The sequence below is a fragment of the Apis cerana genome, linkage group LG10, assembly GCF_029169275.1.
Source record: "Apis cerana isolate GH-2021 linkage group LG10, AcerK_1.0, whole genome shotgun sequence".
Classification (NCBI taxonomy): Eukaryota; Metazoa; Arthropoda; class Insecta; order Hymenoptera; family Apidae; genus Apis; species Apis cerana.
Window position 1 is genome coordinate 9,513,895 of NC_083861.1, and position 26,738 is coordinate 9,540,632.

Consider the following 26,738-nt stretch of genomic DNA (forward strand, 5'->3'; position numbering starts at 1 on the left):
AAAGAACTTCGGGGATGCAATGTCGCGCATCTCGCGTTTCGAAGGTGAACGAACGAGGTGGTTGCATCGAATTAATGTAACTAGAAAGTTAAATTGCGCGTAAGTTAATAAGTTAATAACAGCCGGCGCTATTAAAATTGCCACGCGATAATATCGTAATGAATTAAGAGAGAAGAAGAAGAAGAAAGAATCTTCTTCGGCAAGAAAAGGAGGAAGGAAGGGGGGAAATAAATCAAGTTTCGATGAATGAATTGCGAATCGTGATTTACGGACAAAGGCATCACGGTGAAATGACGAAATCGTCAACGATGGAAGCAAAGGTGATCGGTAGTTTCTTCGAACAACCGGAAAACGCCCCCTTGCTCCCTTTCTCGAATTTCCGTGAAATCGAAATGAAATTGGATATTTCAGACGATCGCGGCCAACCTTGAAACCGTCGACCGAGATCGTGTCGAAAGCGCAAGAGTTCGTCGACATCTACAGGTATCCTCCATCGAGGCCGGCGCCGATTTACCCGACCCCGCAGGTCGACAAACCGGCGGCCAAGTGTCGCAAGGACGTTTGTCTTCTTCCTGATTGCAGCTGCGGCGGTGGCGACATTCCAGGTAAGCCTGGATCCGTTATCGATTCCGTTTCGATCCGAGGGGGAGGGCGGAGGAGGAGGAGGAGGAGGGCGGGCAACACGCGCGTGCGTTGAACGCGGAAAAGACGGATCGAGGTGTACTCGAAAACGATACTCGACTACGTTGTGTGACGCAAGCGTCCGCGCGCCGCGAATGTTAACGTTCAGCCGATCGGTTTAGCAGCCACCACGGCTGACTTTCTCCGTTATTCTAACGTTACACATAATACCGCTCGAAAGTGAAACAGATCCGCCTCGTAATTTCGCGCGTGCGCCGCTCTCGATCCTCGAAATCGAAAGCTCGCCGCGTGACGCGAATCCGGGGATCGATCGATCCTATTTTCGATGCATCGAGCGTATATACCAAATGTACGTATTTATTTGATCAAAGCGTGTTCGGATGGAACGATGGTAGGCCTGGGATGAGGAACAGTCAGACAAATAAAATCCTTTCTTCGCTACGCGGAGGTCCAGAGATTATTCGAATGAAGGATACAACGTGAATGTACGAAGAAAGGATCGGCCATTCTTTTTTCCAGAGGAATTAAAATGATCGATTCCCGTAGGCTAGGCTAGGAATTTCAAAAGCGAATCGATTCAACGAAGTCTCGACGAACCGTCGACACGTGTATAATGTCGTGTAATTTCCACTCAGGTGGAATCCCGGTCGAACAGACGCCGCAGATCGTTCTTCTGACGTTCGACGACGCCGTGAACGACCTGAACAAACCATTGTACACCGATCTATTCGAAAACGGACGTAAAAATCCGAACGGTTGCCCGATCACGGCCACGTTCTACGTTTCGCACGAGTGGACCGATTATAGCCAGGTGCAAAACCTTTACGTGGACGGCCACGAAATGGCATCGCACACCATCTCGTAAGTTGTGCAAACGGGATGCGCAGAAAAGATAAAAAACAAAAGAGAAAACAAAAATAGTAGTTCGAAAACATCGCTTCTCCATCGCTCTAATAATAATAATAATAATTCGAAATAATTATTATCGAGAGATCAATCAAGTCTCATTGCCATTAGCTTCGAATTCGTATCGCTCATCGAACGTTCATCGCCATCTCCTCGATCTAGAAATCGTTCTATCTCGGTCCCGATCGTTATGGGGGAAAACCGCTTTTTTTCGTCCATCCACGATCCTCTAATCTCAATCCCGAGCCAAGCGGGATGGGAGAAACTGGGCCGTGGAATTTCTTCCAAAGAATGAAACGAACCGATAAGCAAGATTGGCGAACCCGTGATTCGGAAACGAAGTCGTTTCGTTTCGTTTCATTCGAAGTTACGTCCCTCCTCAAGTCGAGTCAAGGTGGCGCGTCTCCCCGGAACAAATTGGCCGGCTTCCCACTTGGATCCCAACTCGTTACGCTCGAGCCGGGCAATTAGAGGATCGTGGAGGATCGCGATGAAACGATAAATGGCGACGCGACGGGTGGTGAAACGGGTGTAGATGAACGAATGACACGGTTTCACCACCTGTGCGCCCTTCACTAATGACGCATACTAACTTTTCTTTCTTCTCTCTCTTTTCTTCTTTCTGCTCGCATCACACTCGATCATTCCTCGCATTCCCATCACACTTTAAATAACCGGCACGATCGATACACGACACGATTATCCTTCGAATGTGGAAACTACGGACAAATGTCATCGATATACACGCACGATGTACACGCTCCCTCTCGTCTCCCTCCGCTCCCGCTTCCTCGAATCCTCGAAAAAAAAAATAGGTGACTACCTTCCGGAGGAGATACCGCAAATCGTTCTCCTGACGTTCGACGATTCCGTGAACGATCTGAACAAGGGATTGTACGCCGATCTGTTCGAGAAAGGGAGGAAAAACCCGAACGGTTGCCCCATCTCGGCCACGTTCTACGTCTCTCACGAGTGGACCGACTACAGCCAAGTTCAAAATCTCTACGCGGCCGGTCACGAGATTGCCTCCCACACGGTCTCGTAAGTACACCTGTCCTATCTGTCAGGGGGAGGGGGAAAGAAAGAAAGAAAGGAACAAATTTTCCACTCGACGTTTCGCCATTCCTCTACCTAAAGTAAAGCTTTTTCTCTTTCTTAATTGTTTCACGGATTTGTCTATCGATGCGAGAAAAGATATTTTATGTATATATACTCGAAGGATACTCGATCGATCGAGTTTAAAGGAAGCATCATTCAATCATCGTCATTGAGCAGCTTCTCAGTTCCAATTTCGTCGTTTTCACGTCGCTCTGCATCTTATCGATTAGACGAAACTAATAACAGCTTGATTAGTCGAGATATCAACTTGCCACGCTTAATTCGGGAAGAATTTGTCGCTTTCGCGCCTTAGACGCGGGTTAGAATGCAGGAAAACGGATCGAGAACCGGTTTCCCAACCAACCAACAAACAAACAAACAAACGCCGAAGAGAATGATAACGTTGGTTAGTTTCGTATTCCCTCTTTTTCTCTCTCTCTCTCTTCGAAATTATTTTTCCACCATCTCGAAAGAAGAAACTTGGTGGACCGGTCGATCGATCGAATTTCTTGGATTCCCGGCCCGCGATCGCGTGTCCCAATTTTTCCAATATCGAATCATCGACGGACCTCGATAAATCCCCTCCCCCTCCCCGAAAACAGGCACAGTTTCGGCGAGCAGTTCTCTCAGCGAAAGTGGGCTCGAGAGGTTGCGGGGCAACGTGAAATTCTCTCCGCTTATGGAGGCGTGAAGCTGGAGGACGTGAGAGGAATGAGGGCCCCATTCTTGTCGGTAATAATCCGTCTTGTAATCGTTTCGTATCAAGATCGATTAATTTTGGGAGAAAATGTAAAACTGGAATGTAAAAAAAAAAACAGGTCGGGGGGAACAACATGTTCAAGATGTTGTGGGACACGAACTTCACGTACGACTCGTCCATGCCGATTTACGAGAACCGACCGCCCAGCTGGCCCTACACCTTGGACTACAAGCTGTTCCACGACTGCATGATACCTCCGTGCCCCACCAGGTCTTATCCAGGCCTGTGGGAAGTTCCTATGGTGATGTGGCAGGATCTGAACGGGGGTAGGTGCTCGATGGGAGACGCGTGCAGCAACCCGCCTACCGCCGATGGTGTTTACAAGATGCTGATCAAGAATTTCGAGAGACATTACACGACCAACAGGTGAGTCGTCCGATCTTTATTATTATTTCGGTGGAGAAGAAGGTGGAGCACGATAAGGAGGGACGATAAATTTTTCAGAGCGCCGTTCGGATTGTTCTATCACGCGGCATGGTTCACCCAGCCCCATCACAAAGAGGGTTTCATTTCGTTCCTGGATACGATAGTAGCGATGGACGATGTGTGGATCGTGACTAATTGGCAGGCGATCCAATGGGTGAGGAATCCCACGCCGTTGCCCCTGTTGCACACGTTTGAACCGTTTGGATGCAACTATCCGGTAAGTCGATACACATGTATATTTCTCTTCCGTTATTCCATGAGAAATAGAGAAGATTCGTTCGATTTATCTTGGAATTTTCGATCGATAGGATCGGCCGAAGAAGTGCAACAACCCGAAGGTGTGCAATCTATGGCACAAGAGCGGGGTGAGGTACATGAAGACTTGTCAAACGTGTCCGGACATCTATCCGTGGACGGGCAAGACCGGGATACGAAGCAGTCGCATCGACAACGACGTCGATGCGCACGAATGAGGGGGGAGGGGGGAGAGGAAAGAGGGATCGGTGTTCCGTGCGATCGAGGCCCACCCAGCCGGAGTGAAGCGTAGCAGCGCCAACTGAGGAGGAGATCGTGATATTTTTCACAGCGATTCGATTCAAATCCCGCCCCTTATTTCTCTCTTCACTTCAGCCGAACGAAACGTATATCCAGCTCGAGTACGCCAACGAAATCGAAAGAAAGGAAGAAAAGGAAGGAAGGAAGGAAGGAAGGACCAATCACGCCCAGCCAACACTGTTCCCCTTCTTTTCCGTAGGAAAGAAATCGCGAAGGAACGAGAGCGCCACGCGATGGAACCTAATATAACCTAAATAAACTTGCTTACGCGCATGCACAGTAGGAACAAATGCGATCGTATCCGTTTTTTCTTTTCTTTTCTTTTCTTTCGAAACACGAACATGCGACGAACACCGAACTCTCTGCGTTCTGATAAACAAAAAAGAAAATTGTGTGCAACGTGTGCTTGTCGTATATTATATTAATATACGCCGGAAGCGTATTTTCAACAAACTTCGTTGTGTATCGATATGGTGTAAATCGATTAAAATTTATTTCGATCGATTTCTTCAGTTTTTCTTTCTTATTTTTTGTTATCCGGCGAATAGTGAATAAAACGTCGAATGGAGTATTTTGTAAAGATTTTTTTTTTCCAATCAAGAAAAATGCATGTATCGCATTAACGCAACAGATCAATTAACTGTATTTGTATACGTTGACAATGATACTTCTTCGTTTTTTTCTTTTTTTCTCTATTTCTATGAACGTGATGCGAGATATAGGATTGCGCTAGAAACTCGTACAACTCGAGAAATTGGTCGATGTTATTGTGCTCAAATCGAACCAAATTCGCGATTATCTTTTTCCCGCGCGCTTCTTTTCTTTTCTTTCTTCTTTTCTTTTTTTTTTTTCACTTTCTCTCATCTTACTTGTCTCAACTTCGCCTCGATCCTTTATCTCGTTCAACTGGAAGCTTGTATCCTTGGCGTACTCGGCCGATAGACGAATTAATTAATTAATTATAAAGTATATATCGTGGATGTACAAACGCAAAGAAATAAAAAAAACTGGTCGCGAGAGGTTTCCTAAAATCGATCTGGAGGTTCATTACGCGCGGAGGTCGCCTTGCGGACGAGAGAAACGAACCGAGAAAGAACGAGAGCGTTCACTTTTGAACCAAGTATCAATGTACACACGAGGGGATCGTCGTGTATACGTTTTTTTTTTTAGACCCTGAAACCGTAATACGCCTTCTTCAATCAATAAATATTTCGCTACAACTCGTTGCCTACCGTGTCTATTTTTCTCTCACCATTATCCTCTTCCCCTTCCTCGCGATTCCTCGGGACAAGAATCTGGTTGATCAATAATTGTACTTGGGATGTGGATACGGGTACAATATAGTAGACCAAGCTATTGGCTTGAGCAAATGGATCTCTTGCCACAGAATGCCTTCCGAGGATGCCACGAATTCCACCCAATACTCCGCCATGTTGTTGAAGAAATCCACCTCCCAAGTCTGCCGAACAAACCGACCGATCGGGAATATCACGCGGAGATAAAATTATTGTTGCTTATCACACGCTTAGTTACCCTTTTGTTCTGTTCGATCCACGCGATGACCATTTTGTTCCCTTGGGCGATGGCGTATTTTTCCGCCTTCGCCATGCAAGCTTGCGACGTAGATTTTCGACCACGGAGAAGTCTCATGTAAGATTCCAGGAAATATGTGAACGGCTTGACGAACGGGAAATAGATGCTCACGTTGTGGAGGAACTTGATGATCTTTTTCGCGTAATACGTTCGATCGAAAAGATCGTACGATTGCGGAATATCGAGTCGCCGATACAATATTAACAAATAAGACTCGAGGCCCTGTGGTATCGTTTAAAATTAAAAATAAAAATTATTAAACAGGTGTGTACGGTTTGAATACCTTGATCGAGCAATAAATTTCCGAGAAATTGTAAGATACGACATCCTTCACGTATTCTTCTATATCTTTCACAAGTTCGTTGTTGAGCGGTACGTTCCTGTTGTATCGTTATATTTAAACGTATCAATGATGATATAACATTATCAAATCTCTCGAGTTACTCACATTCTTAATTGCCAGATAAGTAAAGCGTTGTTCAGATGCAACAGACTCGTTGGATCTCGCGATACGCAAGTTTTCAATTTGGTATCTTTGGGAAAAGCAGAGATGGAGAAGATTTCGATGATGATAATAAGGAGCCTTGTTAAAAACGAGTCTTACTTATAAAGGTGTAAAATTTGTTACAGCTACTGTAACTTTCTAAATTCATAGAGGCATCCAATAAAAATTCCAAGCAAAGAGCGTAATACCATGTGGTGGCGGAATAATCTACATCCTCCCCAGAGGTGTAATACAGTTCGAATAACAAGTCGACAGCTTCGTTTATGTGTTTCTTCCAAACCTGAAATTGAAGTTTCGCGATTAAACATGCAAAAAAAAAATAATCCACGTTGCGGAGGTATTTGATGAGTCTTTCTCTTTTTTTTTTTTTTGTTTTCTTTTCTTTTTTCTTTACCATAATTTTTATCAATGACGGTAGAACGTTGAACTTTATTTCATTAAAGTTTATATAATTACACATCTTACAGATTATCGTTCCAACTTCTATACCTTCATCGAATTTAGCCTGCAATATTCTTTCATCGACAGATAAATAACTTGCCAGCTTTTTTTCTCCACGAAAAATTCAAATATTCCAAATCAATTACCTATGATCGTACATCGTTTTATAGATTTTCACTAGAATAATAATTTCCTCGGATTTTATCCAACCAGCCGTCGCAGTTTTATTTCTAATAACCAGTAAAATCATTTTTTCTATATCTTCTATCATCCCAATATCGTTGAGTTGGCGAAAAATGTCTACAGCGCATAAATATATATTTCCTTTTTCTAGGAAAGTGCTTGAATTTTTAAATATCATGCGAATACTTTGCAAAATAGCGAGATTCGCCGCTTTCTTGTTATTCTGTATCTATAATTTTAACCAACGACGTCATATACTTGAACAAAGAGGAAAAAGAAAAAGAAGAAAAGAAAGGGAAAAAAAATTAAAATTTCTTATTTTTCACGACACGCGAATACGTACCATTGAAATCATAGAGAATCGTTGCAAAGCGATAGCTATTCCTACCTTCTCGTCATTTTGTGGGATTTCTTCATTTTTAAAGAAAATCTTATAAATACCTTTTATCGTGTATCGTAATTTCTCTATTATAATATTATAACAAATCGTTCTCATATTTTGCGGGATCTCGGTCTTCAATATCACAGCCTCGGTATAATATTTCTTCGCTTCGGAATAATTTCCAGACTCGATGTAAGCGTCCCCTTTGAACAACCAACGTTCGACGATATTTCAACTTGAAGTGATCAATTCGTTTATTATATGCCGAGAATATATATATACGTGTAGACTTTTTACCTATCAAAATTAACCATTGCTCTTTGATAAATATATTTTCAAATTGATTCTTTTCCCTGTTCTTCTCGTTTATATCCTCGTTTATATTCATGAGAAATTTAATCGCGTGCAAGCTCTGTCCAGTTTGAATCAAACCTGCGCTGTATTCCATTGTGAACTTTATAAACATTTCCGGTTGAATATCCTCTGAAAAGTAATATATTTTGATGCTGTTGTAATTGTCGAAAGGAAAAAGAAATCATATCGTAGAAAATTGAATTTATATACGTTACTGATTTGATAAATGTGTTGACTAATCTGCCAGAAAATATAACTTATTATTTCCATGCATGTGCAACTACGATTGTCCATAAAGGTGAAAGATTTCATTATTTCCTCCAACGAATCGTACGTTATACCGAAAGAATTCACTTCTACTTTTTTAGGAATAACCAATGATTCTTCCTTCGTCTCCCGAGGAAGAAATTCTTCCACTAAAAAGAAAAAAAAAAAAAAGAACTCGAATTATATCAGAGAACATCAGAACAAATATCTATATTGATAATTTATTACCGAATTTTATTATATACAAGTTTTTTAATTTGATATATTTATCTCTTTAAACTGTGTTGTATATGTGCATATATATATATATATATATATGTATATACACGATAAAATAAAGAAAAAATATACATACAAATTATGTAAAAAGATATATATATATTAAAAAAAAAAAAAAAAAAAAAAATACGTATAAAATTTAATGCGATATGTAGAAAACTATTTTACTCGTTTATTTTTCATTCATTTCATTTTATTCATTTCAAGTTAGACAAAGAAGGCAAATTTTAAAATTTATGTATCGGTGGCGCCATCTCGCGTTTGGATCCCGGAAGCTTCGACTTGTTACTAGCAAAGCAGAATATGCGAGGAGGTATTCGTGACGTCACAGAGAAGGAAAGCAATATCGTGCAAAAAAGACAGAGAGTATGCCCCGCCCCTTTGAGAACGCCATATAGAAAATTTACAAATTTCTCGTTTTTTACTAAAAATTTCCATACTTTTAAACTTGCTGCTTAAAGCTGGGACCTCGTACAAATTTTTCTTATCAAAATCATGTAAATTTTAATAAGAAATTCATTTTAATTAATTATTTATTAATGGTTAACGCGTCACGTGTAGCTCAGCACGATCAACGCACAGTACATTTTTCTCTAATTTCTCATTATTATAAAATTTATTTCTAAATATAAATATATACGTTTGAAAGATTACTTTCTCCTCTATTTTCATGTATAAATTTTATTCATAATTTTGCTATTGTTTAAATGAACAAATTGATTGTTTATTACTCGATTAAGAAATGGGGATTCGCGATTGAAATATTTTAAACAATAATCGTTAATAAATAATTAATTGCGATAAATTTCTTGTTAAAATTTAAACAAGAAACTTGTCTGAAATTCTAGCTTCAAAATGCAAGCTCAAAAATGTAGAAATTTTTAGTAAAAAACGAGTAATTTATAAATTTTTCATCTAGCGTTTTCAAAATGGAGGTGCTCTCTATCCTTCTTGCACGATATTGCTATCCTTTCTCTGTGACGTCACGAATACCTCCTTACATATTCTGCTTTGCTAATAACGAGTCGAAGCTTCCGAAATCCAAACACGAGATGGCGCCACCGATACAAAAATTTTCTACTTATCAAGTTCTAATAATTTATGGGTGATAAATATATACGATAGTTTGTAAAGACAGAAAAATAAGAAGAAACGTAGTAATAATTTTATAATATTTAAAAATATGTGCTTGAAAAGTATTATGAAAGAATTTGAATGGAAATATTTTGAAACGAGAAACTCATTGAAAATTTGAAAAACTCTGGAAAAGGGAAATTTTTTGAAAATAGAGAAAAATTAAAAAATATAAAAATATGAAAATATTATATATATATATATATATATATATATATATATATATATATATATATATATGATATAAAAATATATATATATATAAAATAAATAAATTTGTGTAAAAATACACAAATTGCCATGTATCAAAATTTACATGGATTAAAATTCGGTTTCACTATACATCTATACGTGTACTTAAATATACTTGAAGTAGAGATTTCTAATTTATTTCAAGATTGATATAATTTTATCTTTACTGTTATCCTCGGTAAATATCGTCGGTACAACAGAAGCTATACGAGCGTTCGGTTTGTCTTTACGAATCTCATCCTTCGTTACAAAGATACTTCGTCTACGTTCAAATCTTTCCGAAATTTTGTGTATATAGTCTCTATGCATATTTTCTTCCTTAAAAAAATAAAATTTGATTATTATTGTTTTACGATAATTTAGAAAAAAAAAATCATATACTATATATACATATATTTTAAACACTCAACTAATTTCTCTTCTTTCTCTATCAAAGGTATTAAAAATGGACCTCTTCCACAACTGCTACATTTTTTAGCACTTTGTTCAAGAATGTTTATAGCTTTCGTATGATATTCGTTTTTCTCCTGTAGAGAGAGAATATCGTAAAAAAATTTGCGATAAGAAGATATCGTAAATTCTAACACCCTGCAATCGGCATATACCGGCAATGTTTCTTTTATTATTGGGCCTGCAATAAAGAATATTAATACAATTCACAACGATTAAAAATTATGCCACGTTTCGAGATAACTAACGGGTCCGAATGCAATCGCAAAACACCAAATGATGCATGTTGCTGAAAGTTTTTCGCTTTTTAAACGCGTGATATGTCGTCATATTTATATAATATTTCCTTTGAACCATAGCACACTCCAAGATTCTTAACCTTATCATTTCTGCCACGGCTAAAATAAAAGAATACACAGTAATACATAATATAATTATCAACTTTTTTTTCAATAACCGATACTTTCCTTTCGATGTGTATAATGGTGTAGAATTACTTATCACGTTACTTAATATATTACGATGAAAGATATCACCCAATGCTGCGGCACATTTGATAAAATCTTGTTCGTACGAATTCATTCTGTTATATATATCGATTCTCAAGCCTAAAACGAATCGTCGATCATTAAATTTATTTTACAATCAATAATTTCGCAGGATTTGAAAGTAAAATTGATAGAAGAATACTTGAAGTCACCTATAACGTCTCGATTAGCTTCGATGACAGTTTTCGGCTTTTTTGACGGTACGCACACGTTCAATGTGGTCATTTGCATCCATTGTAACGGTGGTGCCAATTCTTCGGGCGTTAAATACACGGGAATTTTTGATAAAAACGATGGATCTGGGAAAACGAGATTATATTTTTGTACTTCCTGTGGAGATATCGAGATAATGTCTAACGCTTTCACTTGCAAAATTGACATTAAGAACGCTTCGCACCAACCAATTCCATTTTTACTATGTTGGCTAAGGATTCTAAACAGTCAAGTAATCGATATACCGATATATTCGTATCGATAGTGTTTGATTGGAAGAAAATTAATATAAATTTCTTCACCTTTCCAGGGTTTCAGGAATTGCAATAACGTTTAAAAATTGACATGCAAATGCTGCCAAATATTCAGCGTTTAAAGAATTCAACGATTTGATCTTTAACCTTTTCTCTTGGCTAATCCCGGTTTCGATTTGGGTTAAAGTATCCCACGAAACGGGTTCCAGCATCGTCATGACTAGAACTATGTGTTTATTGCTCAAAATAGCAGATAAAAATTGCCAGGAAAACGGATCCATATAGTGCACATCATCTAGAAGGATGCATACGTAACCAATAATCTGAAAAAAAGGAATAAATGAATCGAAATGGAAAATTTACAGACCACTTTACACGAATATAACTATTTATAACCTCGTTTAATATCTTCTCAAATATATCGATCATCTTTTTGTAACGTTGCCAATCAGTTTCCTCGCAATAAGTATTTGATTTTGGAAATTGTACCCTCATAATGTAGTTCAGGTAACATAAATTTTCAGGTTCCACTATTTCGGACAAATAATTTATTAAAACTTTTTCACGATCGCTTATACTAATACAATTTTCAGCGTTGAAGATCTAGATAGAAAAAGAAAGAAGAAGAAAAAAAAGGAACTTTTCAATCTTGAATCGTCAAAGAGAAAAACGAAATTTTGTCTCCGTTTACCTGAAGAAGTATGTGATATATCACAGAGTAAGATTTCTCTGCAAAAGATGGATGCAAAGGAAGTTGAACCAATTTTATTTCTCTGCTTTTGACAATCGTGACGTAAGCATCAAGGATCCTCGATTTACCAGATCTTTCAATACCCTGAATAATTAATTCGTATGATACTCGATCTCGTTTTTCTGTTCGAATTTGTACACTCGTCGAGTACCTCGATGACCAACCCGGAATAACGCCGTTCGGATATTCCTATTTCGTCTAAAAGATCCTTAAAGTACTCTATTTCGTTTAATCGACCGAGAAGAGGATATTTATATTCCAAGCTCGACAACACCTCCGTTTTTCTAAAATGAAAGCAAATTTAAAGATATTATGGCATTTAAACTTTTCGTCGTATAAATAATTAGAAACGTAAAAATAATAATTAGAAACATTACAACGGCTCATCCAAGATCTCGTAAATTTGACATTTTCCGATTTTTCTTAATGTCTTTATACCATGGCGACGAAATCTCTCCCTTTTCAAAGTACTTTTTAAAACGATGTTGTAGTCGCAATATATCTAGGATAAATATCTTTCAGAATCTCGTATAAATTATCGTAAAAATTTCGTGAGACGAACCTTGTCGTACGAAATCATCATCAAAGAGATAGCCATGTCGACGCAGTGACCGAAAACCATGAATTGCCTTCTAACGATATGACCGATTATTCCACAGAATGCTAAACCTGTATGTGAAGAAAAGACGAGAAAATTCAAGATTCGATTAACTCGAATTCCGTTGGTTAAAAATTTAATATTCGAAATTTGAAAGATTACCACACGAAACGCCAATGAGAATCGCTTTAATACCAATTATGTGTTTCACTTCTTTTAATATTTGGCATGCGGACAATACTCCATTCAGTATATTATTGTTCTCACTATTTAAACTTCTAAGTCCGAATATAATAATAAAAGATATATCCTTTTCGAACAAATTGACGAGGCACATGAGTCCGGAATACGATTCAATTATACTGCAATCGAATATTAAAAATTTGATCAAACTTTTATCAATTTTTAAGAACAATTTCAACAATACATATATATATATTCGAACGAGGATACTTTTGAATAGTTTTGTATATTTCGTCTGTCAAAGAGATCAACTCGAAAACGGTACAATCAAAAGGAATTATACTGATGCAAACAACAGTAACGTTCCTTATTTCTATCAAATAGGCCAACGATTGCTCGTTATCGATCTGGAAATCAAGTTTCATGAAAAATTTAGGAAAAATTATAAATAATAAAAGGCTTTTCTTAACGCCACTCTTACCTGCATTAATACCGCTGTCACCATGTAACTTCTCAGGTACATTCCGATACGTCTTCGCAATGCGTCCACTACGGAAACTCTTGCTAACGAAACGGGGAATCGTCGTTAATTCCTTCTAATTTACATACGCATATTATATATCATTTTCCTCTGCCAAATCGATCCTCTCTTACTTCGAAAATGCGTAGCCCTGATCTCTTGTTCCACGGACACGTCGGATAATATTGACACGTGCGACGGCGACTTTGCCAGTTCTATGATGTCCTCCTCGATCCCCATGTCTCTCGCCATCAGAATTTCCTCGGGTGCCTCGAGCACTTTAATGATCTATCCCGCGACAACAACGATACATCCATTATCGGATTTAAATTCTATTCTTTCCCCCTCCTCGAACAATTTAAAAATTCTCTGTAAACTCGTAAAATGATTATTCGTCAACCTTAACGTTGTCCGCATCCTTAAGAACGTATTCGTAATGACTGGGGACACAATATTGCCAAGCGCTCTCGCACAACACGATATCGCCTGGTAAACATACTCTTCTCGTATACTTAATGTCCTGGATCGAGCCGCCACAAATTACAAAACTTCTACTCCTGTCGTCACCGATCACCGAAAATACAGCGGTTCCCATCGAGATTATGATAGACACTGTCGACACGATCGATCGATTAATAACTTTATTCGTTACTCGTTACTCCTTCGTGATTCGTTACATTTTGGGATTGGAGTGACTTCGTTCTTCAAGGCGGCGATAGTTTTCTGAATGCTTTCCGCGGTCATGATCACGTGACGTATTATTCTTGCGATGAATTCGTTCCTGCTTATTTTCCACATGATTAGCAGATCGTTATCTGTTCGATAAAAGTGTTATTTTATATATGTGTATATAAAATTTCGAATATAATTTCGTTTTCTCGATATAAAATTAGAAAATGTACGAGAAAATTTCAACACGTCTCCGTGGTTAATATATACTTCTTCCACTATGGCGCTCATATAATCGTTCAACAGAGAGAAGAAACCGTAGCTACCGCCATTCTGCGCGTATGTGAACCTTTTGTAGAAACTGAACAATTGGGTCATATCGATCACCATTATTACAGCCTTGAATTTGCGGAAACTTTTCTTAGTTAAGTCGCTCTCGTATATCAACTCGTCGGGGACGAAAGTCGCCATTGTTCGAGTGCACGTGTCGTGTCGATGAGTGTTCAACACCTAATTATTTTTTCTCGAATCAATCCGATTTTATCTTCTCTCCCAGAGAAGAGAAAAAGAAAGAAAAAGATTAACCTCTCGTAAATTGGTGATCTCCTTCTTGTATATCGGCCCGATCAGATCTGGGGTCCACACAGTTTTCAACACCTCGTACGGCATTGCTCTATTCTTTAAAAACAAATATAAGTGTAAATAAGTTCAAGATTATTTTCAATAAGATTATTATTTTAATTCAATATTTGTTCGACCACATCCGGAACAAAAAATTCCTACGATTCGATTGGCATTTGTTTCGATACGATATCGTGGAACGCTTCGCCTATGATGAAAAATGAAAGTTAAACGAAACGCGCGCAGAATTATGCGTAAAATCAAGGCTCCCAGGTTTTTAAGAGACAGGAAACGAAAATAGGAAAGTAAATGAAAAAACTAAATATTGCAGAAATAAATTTTTGTATTTTGCGTATTACACATCCGTAAAGGGGGATTATTGATCATTTCACCTCGCGTAAATCAATAATAGTATATGTACGTGTAATTTCGTCAAATCGCAATTCGTTCGTGATCGAAAAACGGCAAAAACGTAGATAATAAAATCTATCTATCTATTCATCTATCTGTATATCTTCTTACTTCGAAACGGATGGTTTTCGAAAAGTATATTTATTTAAAGAATAAGAAGAAGAAAAAGAAGAAAAGAAAAGAAAGAAGTGAAGGAACGGCCGGGAATAAAAGAAACGCGAGCGTGGAAATCATTGAATGCAATGTATTGTGGAACAATTATCAACCAGCCCTATATAATAACAAACAAACCCAACATTCACAAACCCCTTTACATCGTGATGTAACGCGTACGCATAAATTGTTTACAATATTAATCATGGACATACATCTCTTTTTACATATGTAAGAATCAAATAAACATAAGAGGAGGAGGACCAAGAATTGTTGGCCCTATCCTACTATATATATATATATATATATATATATATATCACATACGTCCGTCCCAATAATCGATTAAGAAGTTAACCCAGGTCATTGATATTACGCAGTAATGGTAACGGGTATTATAACACGTTACGATTCGATAGATTTTTATTTTTTTATAACGATGGAATTGATCGCCCTCTCCCGTCTGCGAATTGCATCGTTAAAAATAAAATATAAAATCTAGGGAATCGTTGCAAATATTTATCGTTACCGCTGCATGTCATGGCGATGTCCTACGCTATGAAAATGTACATACATTTCGAGATATCGATTGGGAGGAATGATCTGCAAATTCAGGACAGAATTCTTCAGGTTCTCTCGTATACTCTCCAGTCTTTCTCCCTTTCCTCGAAAAAAAAAAAAATTCCTACCCCCTTGCGACGAAATCGAAACAATTTGTCGAATTCAGATCGACACACGTTTTATCGCCTCATCCTTCTCAAGAATCGACTATTACAAATCACATTGAGTGGAATTTTTCATTTTTTTCTTTTTTTTTTGCAAAAATACAGAATTTTATATATATATATATTATTTATATAAATCCTTTGCAGTTTTTTTCTTTTTTTTTCTTTTTTTTTTGAAAAACCATTCGCTATGTTCTTGCATGCGAGCCAATGAATCTTCCTTCGATCGATTCGAAATTTATCGGATATCTTTTTCACGGATCTCTTCTCTCGTTGATAAAAGGAGAATTGAAAACTCAAAATTGTTAAATCGAATAAAGAGTTGTTGTGGTTAACGTTAAAACAGAACATTGTTAAAAAGAAATAACGTAACGTCATTGAATATAAGAATGTAAAAAGAAAAAAAGAAAAAGGAATCGAGTTGATTTTAATTGAACGTCCAAATTTTCGATTGGATAAAAAAAAAAAAAAGGAAAAAAAAACATAAAAACGAAAATGTCGCAGTCCACTTTAACGTTAGCCACCTCTCGTCAATGTTAATTTTGAACTCCAAAAAAAAAAAAAAAAAAAAAGAAAAAACAGGAAGAAGAAACACAAAAATCGACATCGAAATGCATAAAATGAAAACGTAAAACACATTTCCGGAAGAAGGAAGGGAGAAAAAAAAACATAAAAAAGATTATTAATTTCGTCAATTCGAAGAAGACCTCTATAAATATATATATATAGAACGTATTTTGAAGTTTCGATAATTTGAATCGAAGAACTTTTGTTTCGTTCGAACTTTCGAAAATATTTCAATTTCAATATCGATCAATGAAGAAAAAAAAAAAGAAAAAAAAAGAAAAGAAGAGAAAAGAAAAAAAAGGAATTGTATCAAAAGATCAAGCATTATATTCCTTTCATTAAAGTTTGAGATTGCATACAGTTTATCGTGATAATTAGTCAAATTGCACATTGTTACTACCGAAAGGAGTCATTCGGTATGTATTGACTAGAATCAAAGAATTTCTTCTTTTTTTTTTTATTATTGTAATTATAATCGATCATCACGATAATCTGTAAAATCTCGTTTGGTCGGATGTATTAACATCAACTTTTTTTTAATTGACATTTTAATATGGAATCGGAGCGATTGAGCATTTTACTACACCTTCATCCATCTATCTATATCTCTCGATATTGAATCGGTAGGAATCACTTGCTGGAACAAGAATCCTCGAAAATAAAATAAAATTCTAGGAACTTTTCGAGCTGGATAATATAACGAGTATATATATATATATATATATAGATATATATATAAAAAATTTTATAAAAATTGGAAAAATATTTAATTTTCTCGTGCGTCATATTATTCAGCTCTCGATCAGTTAGACGAGTGAAAATTTTCATTCCAGCAAATCTTATATCGATCGGACATCGATTTTTTCAAATTTTTTTCTTTTTCTTTTTTTTAAAAAATTCGATGTCCGAGATAAAGTTATCTTCGTTTTTGCGAAAATATATATAATATAATATCGTGTTTATATATATATGAGTTTATATAGAAAATTTCTGTACACGCGTTGATATATTTCCGATTACGATCCACGCGTATTAAAAAAGAGGTATAAGTATTTTTTAAAGCAGCCACGGAGACGATCCTCGATTCTCGTTCGAATTCTGAAAAAAAATTCCCCCCTCCCCATCCCATCCCACTCCCTCCCCTCTTTCCCCTACTTTCCGTGATCGTATCGCTTAAGAAGTTAAAAAAAAAGATGGCGAAATATATATATGGTCGAGCAACGCCATTCTTGAAACTCGAAAATTCTCACCTTGGTAGGAAAAATATCCAATTTTTGAAGACAAACCTTCGACGATTCAATCAATGATTCGTCTCAAAGATTCCCTATATATATATACATATATGTATATATATATATATATATATATATATACATATATGTATATATGCTTTGCGAAATCGATCCTTAAATCTAGGAATGTTTCGATCTGGCAATATGGAGGAAAAAAGACACTTTGTCGCTGCATTGGTGTCCGCACATGTTGCACGTGTAAGGATCCTGAAAGCCGTGATAGCCCATGTGAACGGTATACATGATCACGTTACCGAATACGATCTCGCAGAAATGGCAGGTGAGCTCGTGGTTTATCGCGATGTTGCGCTCGGTTTCGTCCTTTCCTTCGCCGGAACTTGGACTGCTGGAGGACGAGGATTCGAACGATCCATCCGACTCCATCGACGCACGATGCTGTAATTGATGTTGCTGCAACTGCTGCAATTGCAATTGTTGCAATTGTTGCAACTGTTGGTGCAATTGGAGCAACTGATGTTGTTGCAGATGCGGTTGCGTCTGTGAGTACAACTGTTCTACCAAGTGCTGCCATTGCTGCTGCTGCAGTAGCTGCTGCTGCTGCTGTTGCTGAAGCTGCTGCTGCTGCTGGTGTTGCTGCTGCTGCTGATATTGCTGTTGGGTCGAGGTGTGAGGTTGCTCGTCGTCCGTGTCCTCCTCGAGCACTCTCCGCTCCAACTTCACCGCCTTTCCCTTTCGTCTGCTGGTACCGGTCACTTTGGGCGAATTGCCGCTCGGCTTTCCATTGGCCGAGCAATCAGGTTTGCTGAGATCCAATGGCGTCACTCGGCTGTCCATGTACACGTTCACATGATCCACCGGATTCGGTTCCATCGATATTTCGGTCATGCTGGATGCCCCGCTGTCCGACGTCCCGTTCACGCCGTTCGACACCTCCCCGTTCCCGTTAGGGCATCTGACCACGAGATCCTGGGCCATCTCGGCGGACATCCTCTCCTCGTCGATCGCCCTCAAGTAATCCATCAACGTGTTCGCCTTTATCCGATCCAACTGATTGTCGTTATCCTCCACGATCGTGGTCGAGGATAATTGCGAGAGGGCGAAACCTGTGAACAGTTGATTGTACGGGTACGTGATCACAGCCTGGTTATGCGTGATCCCGCTCGACGTGCTCGCGATAGCCGTGCTGTTGCTCGTCACTGCGTTGCCGCTCGTCCCGTTCTTCGTCGCGCATAACGGCAAACCGACGTGATTCGAAGGCGTGGGGGACATTTGCGGAGGCGCCACTTGTTGAGGAGAAGCGATCTGGATCTGGCCATTGCTCGCCGCGATATTGTTGTTGTTGTTGCTGCTGTTGTTGTTGTTGTTGTTATTCTGATTGTTCATCTCCTCGTCTCCGTTGGTAGCGTTCATCGGCTTGCTCGAAGGTTTCTGTTTAGGGCCCCGCCGCGTTCCGTAAACGTCGATGATCGGCAACGGGTTCGGCGAACCGTCCGCGTTCAACACCATCGCGGGCTGATGCGAGTACTTTCTCAAGTGGAGTTTCAACGAGTGGCAATATTTAGTGGCGTAAGTACAATTGGCGCATCTGTACTGATAAACGTTCGAATGCGATTTGAGGTGGCTGTTCAACATAGATTTGTTCACGCACGAGTAAGAGCATTTCTCGCATTTGAACGGTTTCGAGCCGAAATGATTCCTCAAGTGATATTCCAAATGGTGCTTGTACTCGGTTACGAAGGGGCATTTCGGGCAGGTCAACAACTTTTCCGCCTTGATGTGGTTCCGGCTGTGATCCCAAAACTCGAGCTTCGTGATAGCGACGAAGTTGCACTGCTTGCACCTGAACGTTTTCACTTTCCCCTGGGAATTCAATCGTGGTATCCGGAGACCTGGCTCGTCCGCCTCCTCCGATTCTTGCTCCGAGGAACGTTCCCCCTGATCGTTGGGCGACAGTCTGCTACTTTCATCCTGGACCACGGTCGCCTGATGATTGTTCGTCGACTGCGAGGTATCCGGCGAATCGTAATCCGACGTGCTCCCATCCTGCCGTGGAAACTTCATTCTGCGAACCGATACAATATTTTTCTCGTGGAAAAAAAAAAAAAGAAAGGGAGAAGAAATTACACGAAAATTGCCCTCCTCCGGATCTTCTTCCGTTCGAAATCTGGGAAAAGCGTGAAAAGCGGTATTCGAGGAGAGAGAAAAAAGGGAGGAGAGGAGAGAGAGGAAGAGAGAGAGATGATTTGATAATTTGTTATCAGGTTTTGGTAAACGGAGCGAGAACAAGGTGAGAAGAGGGAATCGATGGACGCGGATACACGTGGCAAATCGGCAAGAACGGCAACAAACCATTGTTAGAGAGCAACGCCATCCCCTCTCCATTCACCAACCACGCCCGCCTCGGGTATCGCCGATAGGATCGTGGTGAGTAATCGTTTCAACCCCTCTCTCCGATCGAATCTCTTTCCCCTTTTTTCCCCCCTTTAACCTATTCATCCCTCTCTCCCTCCCTCTCTGCTCGCGTCTCCCCTTTGTCTGCGTTTTTTTTCCTCTCCATCCCCTTCCTCTCTTTTCCTTCCCCTTCCGCGATCGACAAAATGTCGTTTCGCTCAAGCTCACGATGGACAACGGTCAACTTTTTTATTCCTCCAACTTCATCATTCGCGATCCTCTTCGAAATCCTAATTTCGATCGATCGATGAGAAATCATACGTCGCGTTAAAATACGCGATTCTTCTTAATTTTCTTCTTATTCGAAGCAAGAGTGTGCAGAGATAATTGGAATCTACGATTCGACGATGTATATTTAATTGGAGCAGTTTTTGCTCGCGCGAGTCGTTTAAAAAAAAAAGAAAAAAATGGATCGAATTTTTATTTTGATGGATAAGAGCAGATGCAAAGAAGAAGAGTAAGAAGAAAAATTTGAATGGAATATGTAAAGAAGGAAAAGCGTGGAAGGGGGTGAAAGATTTGAATCGATACAATATGGGGCAAGAAGGGTTAGGGATTCGCAACAAAATCGTACGAATTCCCGCGAACAAAGACACAAAGGCCGTGATCTCGTGGCCTATTCGAAACCAAAGTTTCCGAGTAAAATCATTTCACAATGTTTGCCTGTTGTCCCCGTCGTCCTTTCCTCTCGAACGCGCAACGAAGAACGAATCGTTCTTAGGCGTATATAAGAACAGCTCGGCTAATTTATTCGAAGCGAGACAACAAATGGTAAAATTTGTTTCGATTCGAGAACAATACGTGTGCCATTGAACGATTCCCTGGAACGTATCATCGTTCGATTTATATACATACATCACATCGTTCTCGTTAATTTTGCCAATATATACGACTTTCCAGATCCTATTTCGAGTATCGAAATTAACCGAGATTTTCTTTAACTTTTTTTTCTTTTTTTCCATTTTATTTTTTATTTTTTTATTTTTTTATTATCTATTATTATTTTTTTTTCTTTTTTTGATTTATATCAAAACAGATTTTACGCACATTTGGGAAAATCCTGGTTCAAGAACAACAAGATTGGCTAATAAAACATGCAACAAAATTTATTGTTGGTTCGGATCCAAGGTCAAGTGTCACTAGGGTTAAAAGTTTCTAGCTTCATTTATTCAAGTGGAGCATGGAGGTTGAAAGATGGTAGAGAGAGACTGGAGAGCGGATTGGAAGATTTCGCTTTTGACTTCTTGACCAGAAAATCTCATTGTCCGTTTTACCCCGTGCCAACAATGGCCATAAATAAAATTTCAAACACAATTCTTTCATCTGCCTGACTGCTGTGTCCGGCTAAACCAGGGATCGGGGTGAAAACAAAACAACCCTTGTAACAGTGAGGATTTTTAGGCACCGAGCTTTAGTAAAATTAGTATGCAAAGTTTTTAAGTCGAAGCATAAATTCTTTTTAGGGGACGTAAATCATTTATCATCGTTTCCAGTTTGAAGGATTCCAACAATTTCTGCGCGACCATTTCTTTCTTCTCTTCGTCGCGAAATTCTTTCAACTACGCGCGAACGCTCACAACTCGATTAAAGCAGACTCGAATAAAGGCCAAAAAAAAAGGCTTTGGCAAAGGTCGAAGGAAGAACCTTTCGAAATTCCGAGCACGATCACAACAATAAATAGAAAACCTATGGCGAAGGGACGGAACAGATAGATACGCGGAAGATTCGCGAATATAGTCACGGATGATCCAAGCTGAGAAAACGATTGAATTGTTCCAAATTAATTATAGTAAAAATTAAAATTCTGATGATAAGATGCGTGGAATTGCGCAAAAAAAAGTTGGCTGATATAATTGGAACGATTTAAAGCCGGCAATCTTTACGCGAAAAATTCGCCAAGATTTTTGCAAAATTAATCGCGCTGAGAAAACGATCGAATTATTATTATTACGGATAATTATCACGATGAAAGTTAAAAATTTGATGATAAAATGCGTGGAATTGTAGGAAAAAAAATTAGCTCGAGTTAATATATAATTGGAACGATTTAAAGCCGATAATCGATTCGCAAAGATTTTTGCAAAATTGAAATTGAAATGAAATCTTGATGTGGATATATCGTGATTGGGGATTGAAAGTACGAATATACGAAAAATAACCTATACGGAATATAATCGCTTTAAATCGTGAAAATGTTTATTTTGAATAATTCGAGGCTTTTATCTCGTGTCCGTACAACGAATACGAATGTATCGGAATACGGTGTAAATTTTAGACGGACCGCTGTTAACGAGGCAACGACGTTATGACGAAAGGCGAAAATTTCATTTCGCCGGCGACGTTATGGCGATCGCGAAAACAATCAGGCGAGCAATTGGCCGATTTTCTTCGCGGTTTCCTCCTCGTTTTTTCTTCTTCTTCTTTTTTTTTCGATTAAAAAAAGAAAAAAACGAAAAAAGGAAAAAGACAAATAAAGGGAAACAAAAGGGAGGGAGAAGTAACAAATAAGAAGAAAGAAAGATTTGCGACCAAATTCACGAGAAACGATCTAACGTTTGTTTTTCCGATATCCTTGTTGCTCACGACATGTTGAATTTTCTCCGTGTTTGTTTCCACCGATCCCGATACACGATGTTATTGCTGTATATCGACACTTTTCGAAACACGCAAACTAAACAACGGCTAATTTCGTCGCGTATTGGTATTACCTCTGATATAGGGATATCGATGATTCCCGGAAAAGGCTTCAAAAGAAACTCAAAACCGTGGTCGTTACGAATCTAATACATTCGACACGTACACGTACACGCTGGAAATTGAATTGTTTTATTTTATCGTGCGTAAAAACAAACGAGAAGCGTAAAAAATGCATGATCGAACGTAAAACGATCGAAGACACGCGTAAAAAAAAAAGGAAAGCACGATCCGAATCCACGATCGGCAATCGTTCTCCCTCAAAAATACCCGATAATTACCGACCGTTTTTAAACTTTGCCTCTTCCCTGATTACCTCGATCGACGAGATTCACGCAGATATATCAGCGTGAAAAAGTTTACAAGCAACGATTTTTACAAATCGCAAGGAATTTCATTCACGTTCACTCGTATTTGTTGACCAGATAGGAGGAGGATAAAAAGAAATGGTGGACAAACCTCGAAGTGCGATCCCCTCGCTTTCCTCCAGTTTACTCCAATTATTCCTGGTGGCCTCGAGTCGATCCACGGTTTCGCACACACTGACAACACACTAACTAACCAACCAACCAATCAACCAACTCGTGGCAACCTCTCCCGATCGCACCTCTCTTCTCGCACGATAATTTCGACGTACGTATAGAAAGGAGAAAGAAAGAGAGGCGAAATGAAATTAATATCCGACTCGTACACGAGGAAAATATACGGCGCGTATAACCGAAAAGAGAACACTAATCCTGGCCTCGAGTTCCATACGAATGCTCGAGGTCGACTGAGGATGTCCTAAGACCCAAAATGGAATACCGGCTTATTTGTGGATCGTGCCGAGAGGGCAGTTACCCTCTCCCTTCAACCGAGCCCGCTTGTCCAATCACGGCCGGCCTATCGTTTCGATTCATCACGCTTCAGTTTTTCGATACCCCACCCTTAAACTGTCCCACCACTCTTGTGCGAATTCCACGCTTTTTTCGCCCCGTCCTGACTTCCGTCTCGACCCCCACGAACCAACTTTTTACCAGTTAACTTTTTCATCTTTCTCCATTCAAGCTAACACGCTCCTTATCAAAAAAAAAAAAAAAAATTACCACAGCATCTCTCTATTTTGCAATTGTTTCCTCTTACTGTAGGGAAGTCTTTTTTATTGTACTAGCTGATTTTTTCTTTTTTTTTAATTATTTTATGTTGTTTAATTTATATATATATATTTTTTTTTTATTATATTTCTCGTTTAATAATTTTAAAAAATTTCGATACTCTCCTCGAATATTCGTTTCCACGTGTTTGAGAAAACGAACATTTTTCGAGAGAAAGAGAGAGAGAGAGAGTGTGTGTACCATTAATTAGCATGGATGATTTCAAGCCGAGGAAAGGAAAAATGTGTCGATACACGTGCTCGCTCCTTTCTTTTTTCCCCTGTCGAGGACAGTCTGCTTTCTTTCCCTCCAGACAGATCGCACCCTTTCTCGCATCCCCGAGATGTCTGAAGAAAAAGAAAAAGAAGAAGAAGAAGAAAAAGAAGACATCTTAGAAACCATTACCACCGAATTCTATGATCCTAACTTCGAAATTACCGAAAATAGTACGTACTTTTCAACTTCTTCTCTGTCTAGCGTTACCATATTTTTCTCAATTGAAGAATGGGAAACAGAGAAAGCTGAGTTCACGAAATAAAATATTTCTCAATATTTTACCGAGAAGTAGAAACGACATGCAAAGCATCTTTCATGGATTGTCAAGGCCGGTTGTCTTTAAAACAGGTACACAGGCTTCCAAACGACATAAATCGTCGTTTAACCCTTTCGAAAAGTTGGGCGGGAAAAAGGGAAAAAATCTTGGAGTTTGTAAAGGTTTTATCAAAAAATCCCGTTCAACCCTTTCCTTCTAATCTGCTTTCCCGACAAACGGAACTATCCCCACCTTTACGACGCTTTTACAGTTACTCTCTTCGTGAAGTGGAAAAAAAGAGGGGAGAGCCGTATGCATCTCTAACTGTCCTAAACTTTTTTTTTCTTTTTTTTCTTGTCCACCGGAGAAGGAAGAGAAAGAGGAGGAAATCCTTCGACTTTGTTTTTCCAATCCAGAAAAAAGCCTATTTCTCGTTTGTCCATCTCTTGTCCATCAAAATCCGCTCGAGGATTTTTATGTTCGGATAATAACAATTTACCGTTGCAAGAAATCGACGAGAAAAATGGGGGGAAAAAAATCGAAGAAATCGAAATTTTCAATTTCATTCTCTCCGTTTTTATCCCATCGAGATACAGATTTTTGAGGAAAGCATTCCATCAGAGATATTTGCAGAAAAATTCAATGTAAATCTCAATAAATTATTATAATTTAAATATTTTTAAAAATTCGAAAAATGAGAAAAATTTCTTTGTAATACTTTTTGCAACACTATTATTATAGTACTATTTTTCTTACTGTTCTTTTTTTAGCGTTTTCTAATTTTCTCTTAAATAATGGCAAATACATTTGGACGAGATAACAATTATCTCGTAGTAATAAATAATACGATTATCCTATAATAAAATATAATAGTTTTTCATTTGACGCCTGGAACAATCGGCACTGAAAATACTACTAAAAATCTACCCGCAGATTTGTCCTAGATTCGAGAACCTTTAAATAATCTTCATTCTTTTGTAAGAATAACCCTTTTTTTCTTTTCTTATTATAAATCTTAATTTACGATGCTATTAAAAAAAAGAAAAAAAAAAATAAAAATATATTTGGGAGAGATCGAGATAATAAAATGGTATAGAAATGTTAAAAGCAAATTTTAAAAATATTAAAAATTTTTTAGGTATTTACTTTACTTATTCATAGTTATAAATAAATCGTTATGAAAAAGAGAATTGAACATTATTCGATCTATTACAATACACGTTAATTTGAAGAAGTATGTGCCTCTTAAGAAGCACAGATTTAAAATAAAGAGCAAAGTACATTAAACAATAAAACTCTGAATGTTCTTCAAAAGATCTTCGGGTTTTCAAGGTCATATGCTTCTGAAAAGTGTCATTATTTATGTTGTATAGATTTGTATTATTCGAGGAGCAGTCTAATTGGATTTAAAATTTACAAAATTGGAAAAACCACAATGCTTATGAGAAATTATTAGACATTTTCCATTTGACAGATATTGATATATAATTGTATATTGTATATTGCAAAGTTGATAGAAGAAATATGGTATCTATGGAAATCTAAGTATCGTAATAATTATTTAATCAGTTATACATACATATATATACTTTTCTTCATAGAAAAAAAACATACTTGATAAAAAACATATTACTTTTTTATCATTTTTACAATTTTTATATTTTTTATATTTTTTTTCTTTCGATTCAAAAATTTATTTCTTATTTCGAAGGGAAAAAACATTTCACTACAATTCGATAGGAATTATCATTTTCATTTCTAAAAAAAAGCCTTAAAAAAATCCTGTTATTTCGAAAAATCGAAAAGATAAACCAAAATTATGTCAATCGTGGTGTGTATTTCTTTTTTTTTGCAGGTTACCGAGCCATTGTTTTCGAAAGTTTTATACCAGGAAAATGTCAAGTTTTTATTGTCGTTCTTTATCCCAAATTACTGTTACTTTTATTAATAGGGTTAAAGTTGGAGAAACTTTCTTCTTTCTTCTTTCTTTCTCGAGCTTGTCTTTTTTCTTTCCCCATCTTCTTAATTTCCTATTACTTAGATTTCCCCGATATCCTACTACCGTTCACGAAACCACGCACACGCACACACACACACAGAGTTTTTCATTAATTTGCAAGGTCTTTTTTATTGTGTGAGAAACGTAATGAGAAGTAAGACTAATTGCTTCAATTGTTCGAGAAAAATCAATCCCAACGAATTACTCGAAGAAGAATAATGTTAAATAAATGGAATG

General features: G+C 38.0%; 5 protein-coding genes across 8 annotated transcripts in view; 1 reads left to right on the forward strand and 4 right to left on the reverse strand.

Moving 5' to 3' along the window:
* LOC107999512 (uncharacterized) overlaps positions 1 to 5,607 on the forward strand; it is a 38,892-nt gene extending 33,285 nt beyond the window's left edge. For 2 of the 3 annotated variants that reach the window (XM_062080177.1, XM_017059403.3), the window contains exons 11-16: positions 412 to 605; positions 2,364 to 2,589; positions 3,249 to 3,378; positions 3,465 to 3,772; positions 3,851 to 4,049; positions 4,141 to 5,607. In XM_062080177.1, the coding sequence (XP_061936161.1) occupies positions 412 to 605; positions 2,364 to 2,589; positions 3,249 to 3,378; positions 3,465 to 3,772; positions 3,851 to 4,049; positions 4,141 to 4,305 (1,222 nt within the window). In that variant the 3' untranslated portion in view covers positions 4,306 to 5,607. Of the gene's footprint in view, positions 1 to 411; positions 606 to 1,277; positions 1,504 to 2,363; positions 2,590 to 3,248; positions 3,379 to 3,464; positions 3,773 to 3,850; positions 4,050 to 4,140 lie in introns of all 3 variants that reach the window. The other variant, XM_017059404.3, reaches the window with a different exon arrangement.
* Positions 5,201 to 7,405, reverse strand: LOC107999496 (uncharacterized). The gene is made up of 5 exons (XM_062080188.1): positions 6,585 to 7,405; positions 6,429 to 6,513; positions 6,264 to 6,360; positions 5,921 to 6,202; positions 5,201 to 5,846 (listed from the first exon to the last, which is right to left on the reverse strand). The coding sequence occupies exons 1-5, from the start codon at positions 6,943 to 6,945 to the stop codon at positions 5,691 to 5,693; spliced, it is 981 nt and encodes a 326-aa protein (XP_061936172.1). The 5' UTR covers positions 6,946 to 7,405; the 3' UTR covers positions 5,201 to 5,690.
* On the reverse strand, positions 6,635 to 14,128 carry LOC107999480 (adenylate cyclase type 10-like). 2 transcript variants are annotated; one of them, XM_062080180.1, is made up of 16 exons: positions 13,256 to 14,128; positions 13,045 to 13,181; positions 12,754 to 12,953; positions 12,371 to 12,662; positions 11,934 to 12,277; positions 11,639 to 11,845; positions 11,291 to 11,565; positions 10,928 to 11,208; positions 10,476 to 10,835; positions 10,188 to 10,408; positions 9,945 to 10,095; positions 8,061 to 8,261; positions 7,789 to 7,974; positions 7,453 to 7,694; positions 7,073 to 7,338; positions 6,635 to 6,765 (listed from the first exon to the last, which is right to left on the reverse strand). In XM_062080180.1, exons 6-16 carry the CDS (start codon positions 11,735 to 11,737, stop codon positions 6,747 to 6,749), a joined length of 2,301 nt encoding a protein of 766 aa, XP_061936164.1. In that variant the 5' UTR covers positions 11,738 to 11,845; positions 11,934 to 12,277; positions 12,371 to 12,662; positions 12,754 to 12,953; positions 13,045 to 13,181; positions 13,256 to 14,128; the 3' UTR covers positions 6,635 to 6,746. The 2 variants fall into 2 exon arrangements, with proteins under 2 accessions (XP_061936164.1, XP_061936165.1); XM_062080181.1 differs by lacking the exons at positions 6,635 to 6,765; positions 7,073 to 7,338 and having other exon boundaries at positions 7,468 to 7,974; positions 13,256 to 13,338; positions 13,429 to 14,128.
* On the reverse strand, positions 11,746 to 14,632 carry LOC133665614 (adenylate cyclase type 10-like). The gene is made up of 13 exons (XM_062080729.1): positions 14,549 to 14,632; positions 14,197 to 14,473; positions 13,972 to 14,109; positions 13,695 to 13,906; positions 13,429 to 13,582; positions 13,256 to 13,338; positions 13,045 to 13,181; positions 12,754 to 12,953; positions 12,556 to 12,662; positions 12,371 to 12,495; positions 12,145 to 12,277; positions 11,934 to 12,077; positions 11,746 to 11,772 (listed from the first exon to the last, which is right to left on the reverse strand). The coding sequence occupies exons 1-13, from the start codon at positions 14,630 to 14,632 to the stop codon at positions 11,746 to 11,748; spliced, it is 1,821 nt and encodes a 606-aa protein (XP_061936713.1).
* Positions 14,633 to 17,587: 2,955 nt separating this feature from the next.
* On the reverse strand, positions 17,588 to 23,616 carry LOC107999481 (protein hunchback). Its single transcript, XM_062081081.1, has 2 exons — positions 23,297 to 23,616; positions 17,588 to 19,754 (listed from the first exon to the last, which is right to left on the reverse strand). Exon 2 carries the CDS (start codon positions 19,751 to 19,753, stop codon positions 17,852 to 17,854), a length of 1,902 nt encoding a protein of 633 aa, XP_061937065.1. The 5' UTR covers position 19,754; positions 23,297 to 23,616; the 3' UTR covers positions 17,588 to 17,851.
* Between the last annotated feature and the right edge of the window lie 3,122 nt (positions 23,617 to 26,738).

Coding starts and splice junctions, on each gene's coding strand:
- LOC107999481 (XM_062081081.1), bottom strand. CDS start 19,753: ATGAAGTTTCCACGGCAGGATGGGAGCACGTCGGATTACGATTCGCCG.
- LOC107999496 (XM_062080188.1), bottom strand. CDS start 6,945: ATGTGTAATTATATAAACTTTAATGAAATAAAGTTCAACGTTCTACCG. Junction 6,514..6,584: donor CAAATTTTACACCTTTATAA/GTAAGACTCGTT, acceptor CTTTTCCCAAAG/ATACCAAATTGAAAACTTGC. Junction 6,203..6,263: donor AAATTTATTGCTCGATCAAG/GTATTCAAACCG, acceptor ACGATACCACAG/GGCCTCGAGTCTTATTTGTT.
- LOC133665614 (XM_062080729.1), bottom strand. CDS start 14,632: ATGCCGTACGAGGTGTTGAAAACTGTGTGGACCCCAGATCTGATCGGG. Junction 13,339..13,428: donor CAGGGCTACGCATTTTCGAA/GTAAGAGAGGAT, acceptor CCGTTTCGTTAG/CAAGAGTTTCCGTAGTGGAC. Junction 13,182..13,255: donor TGACAGCGGTATTAATGCAG/GTAAGAGTGGCG, acceptor CTTGATTTCCAG/ATCGATAACGAGCAATCGTT.
- LOC107999480 (XM_062080180.1), bottom strand. CDS start 11,737: ATGAGGGTACAATTTCCAAAATCAAATACTTATTGCGAGGAAACTGAT. Junction 10,409..10,475: donor TTGCGATTGCATTCGGACCC/GTTAGTTATCTC, acceptor TCTTTATTGCAG/GCCCAATAATAAAAGAAACA. Junction 10,096..10,187: donor TAGAGAAAGAAGAGAAATTA/GTTGAGTGTTTA, acceptor TATTTTTTTAAG/GAAGAAAATATGCATAGAGA.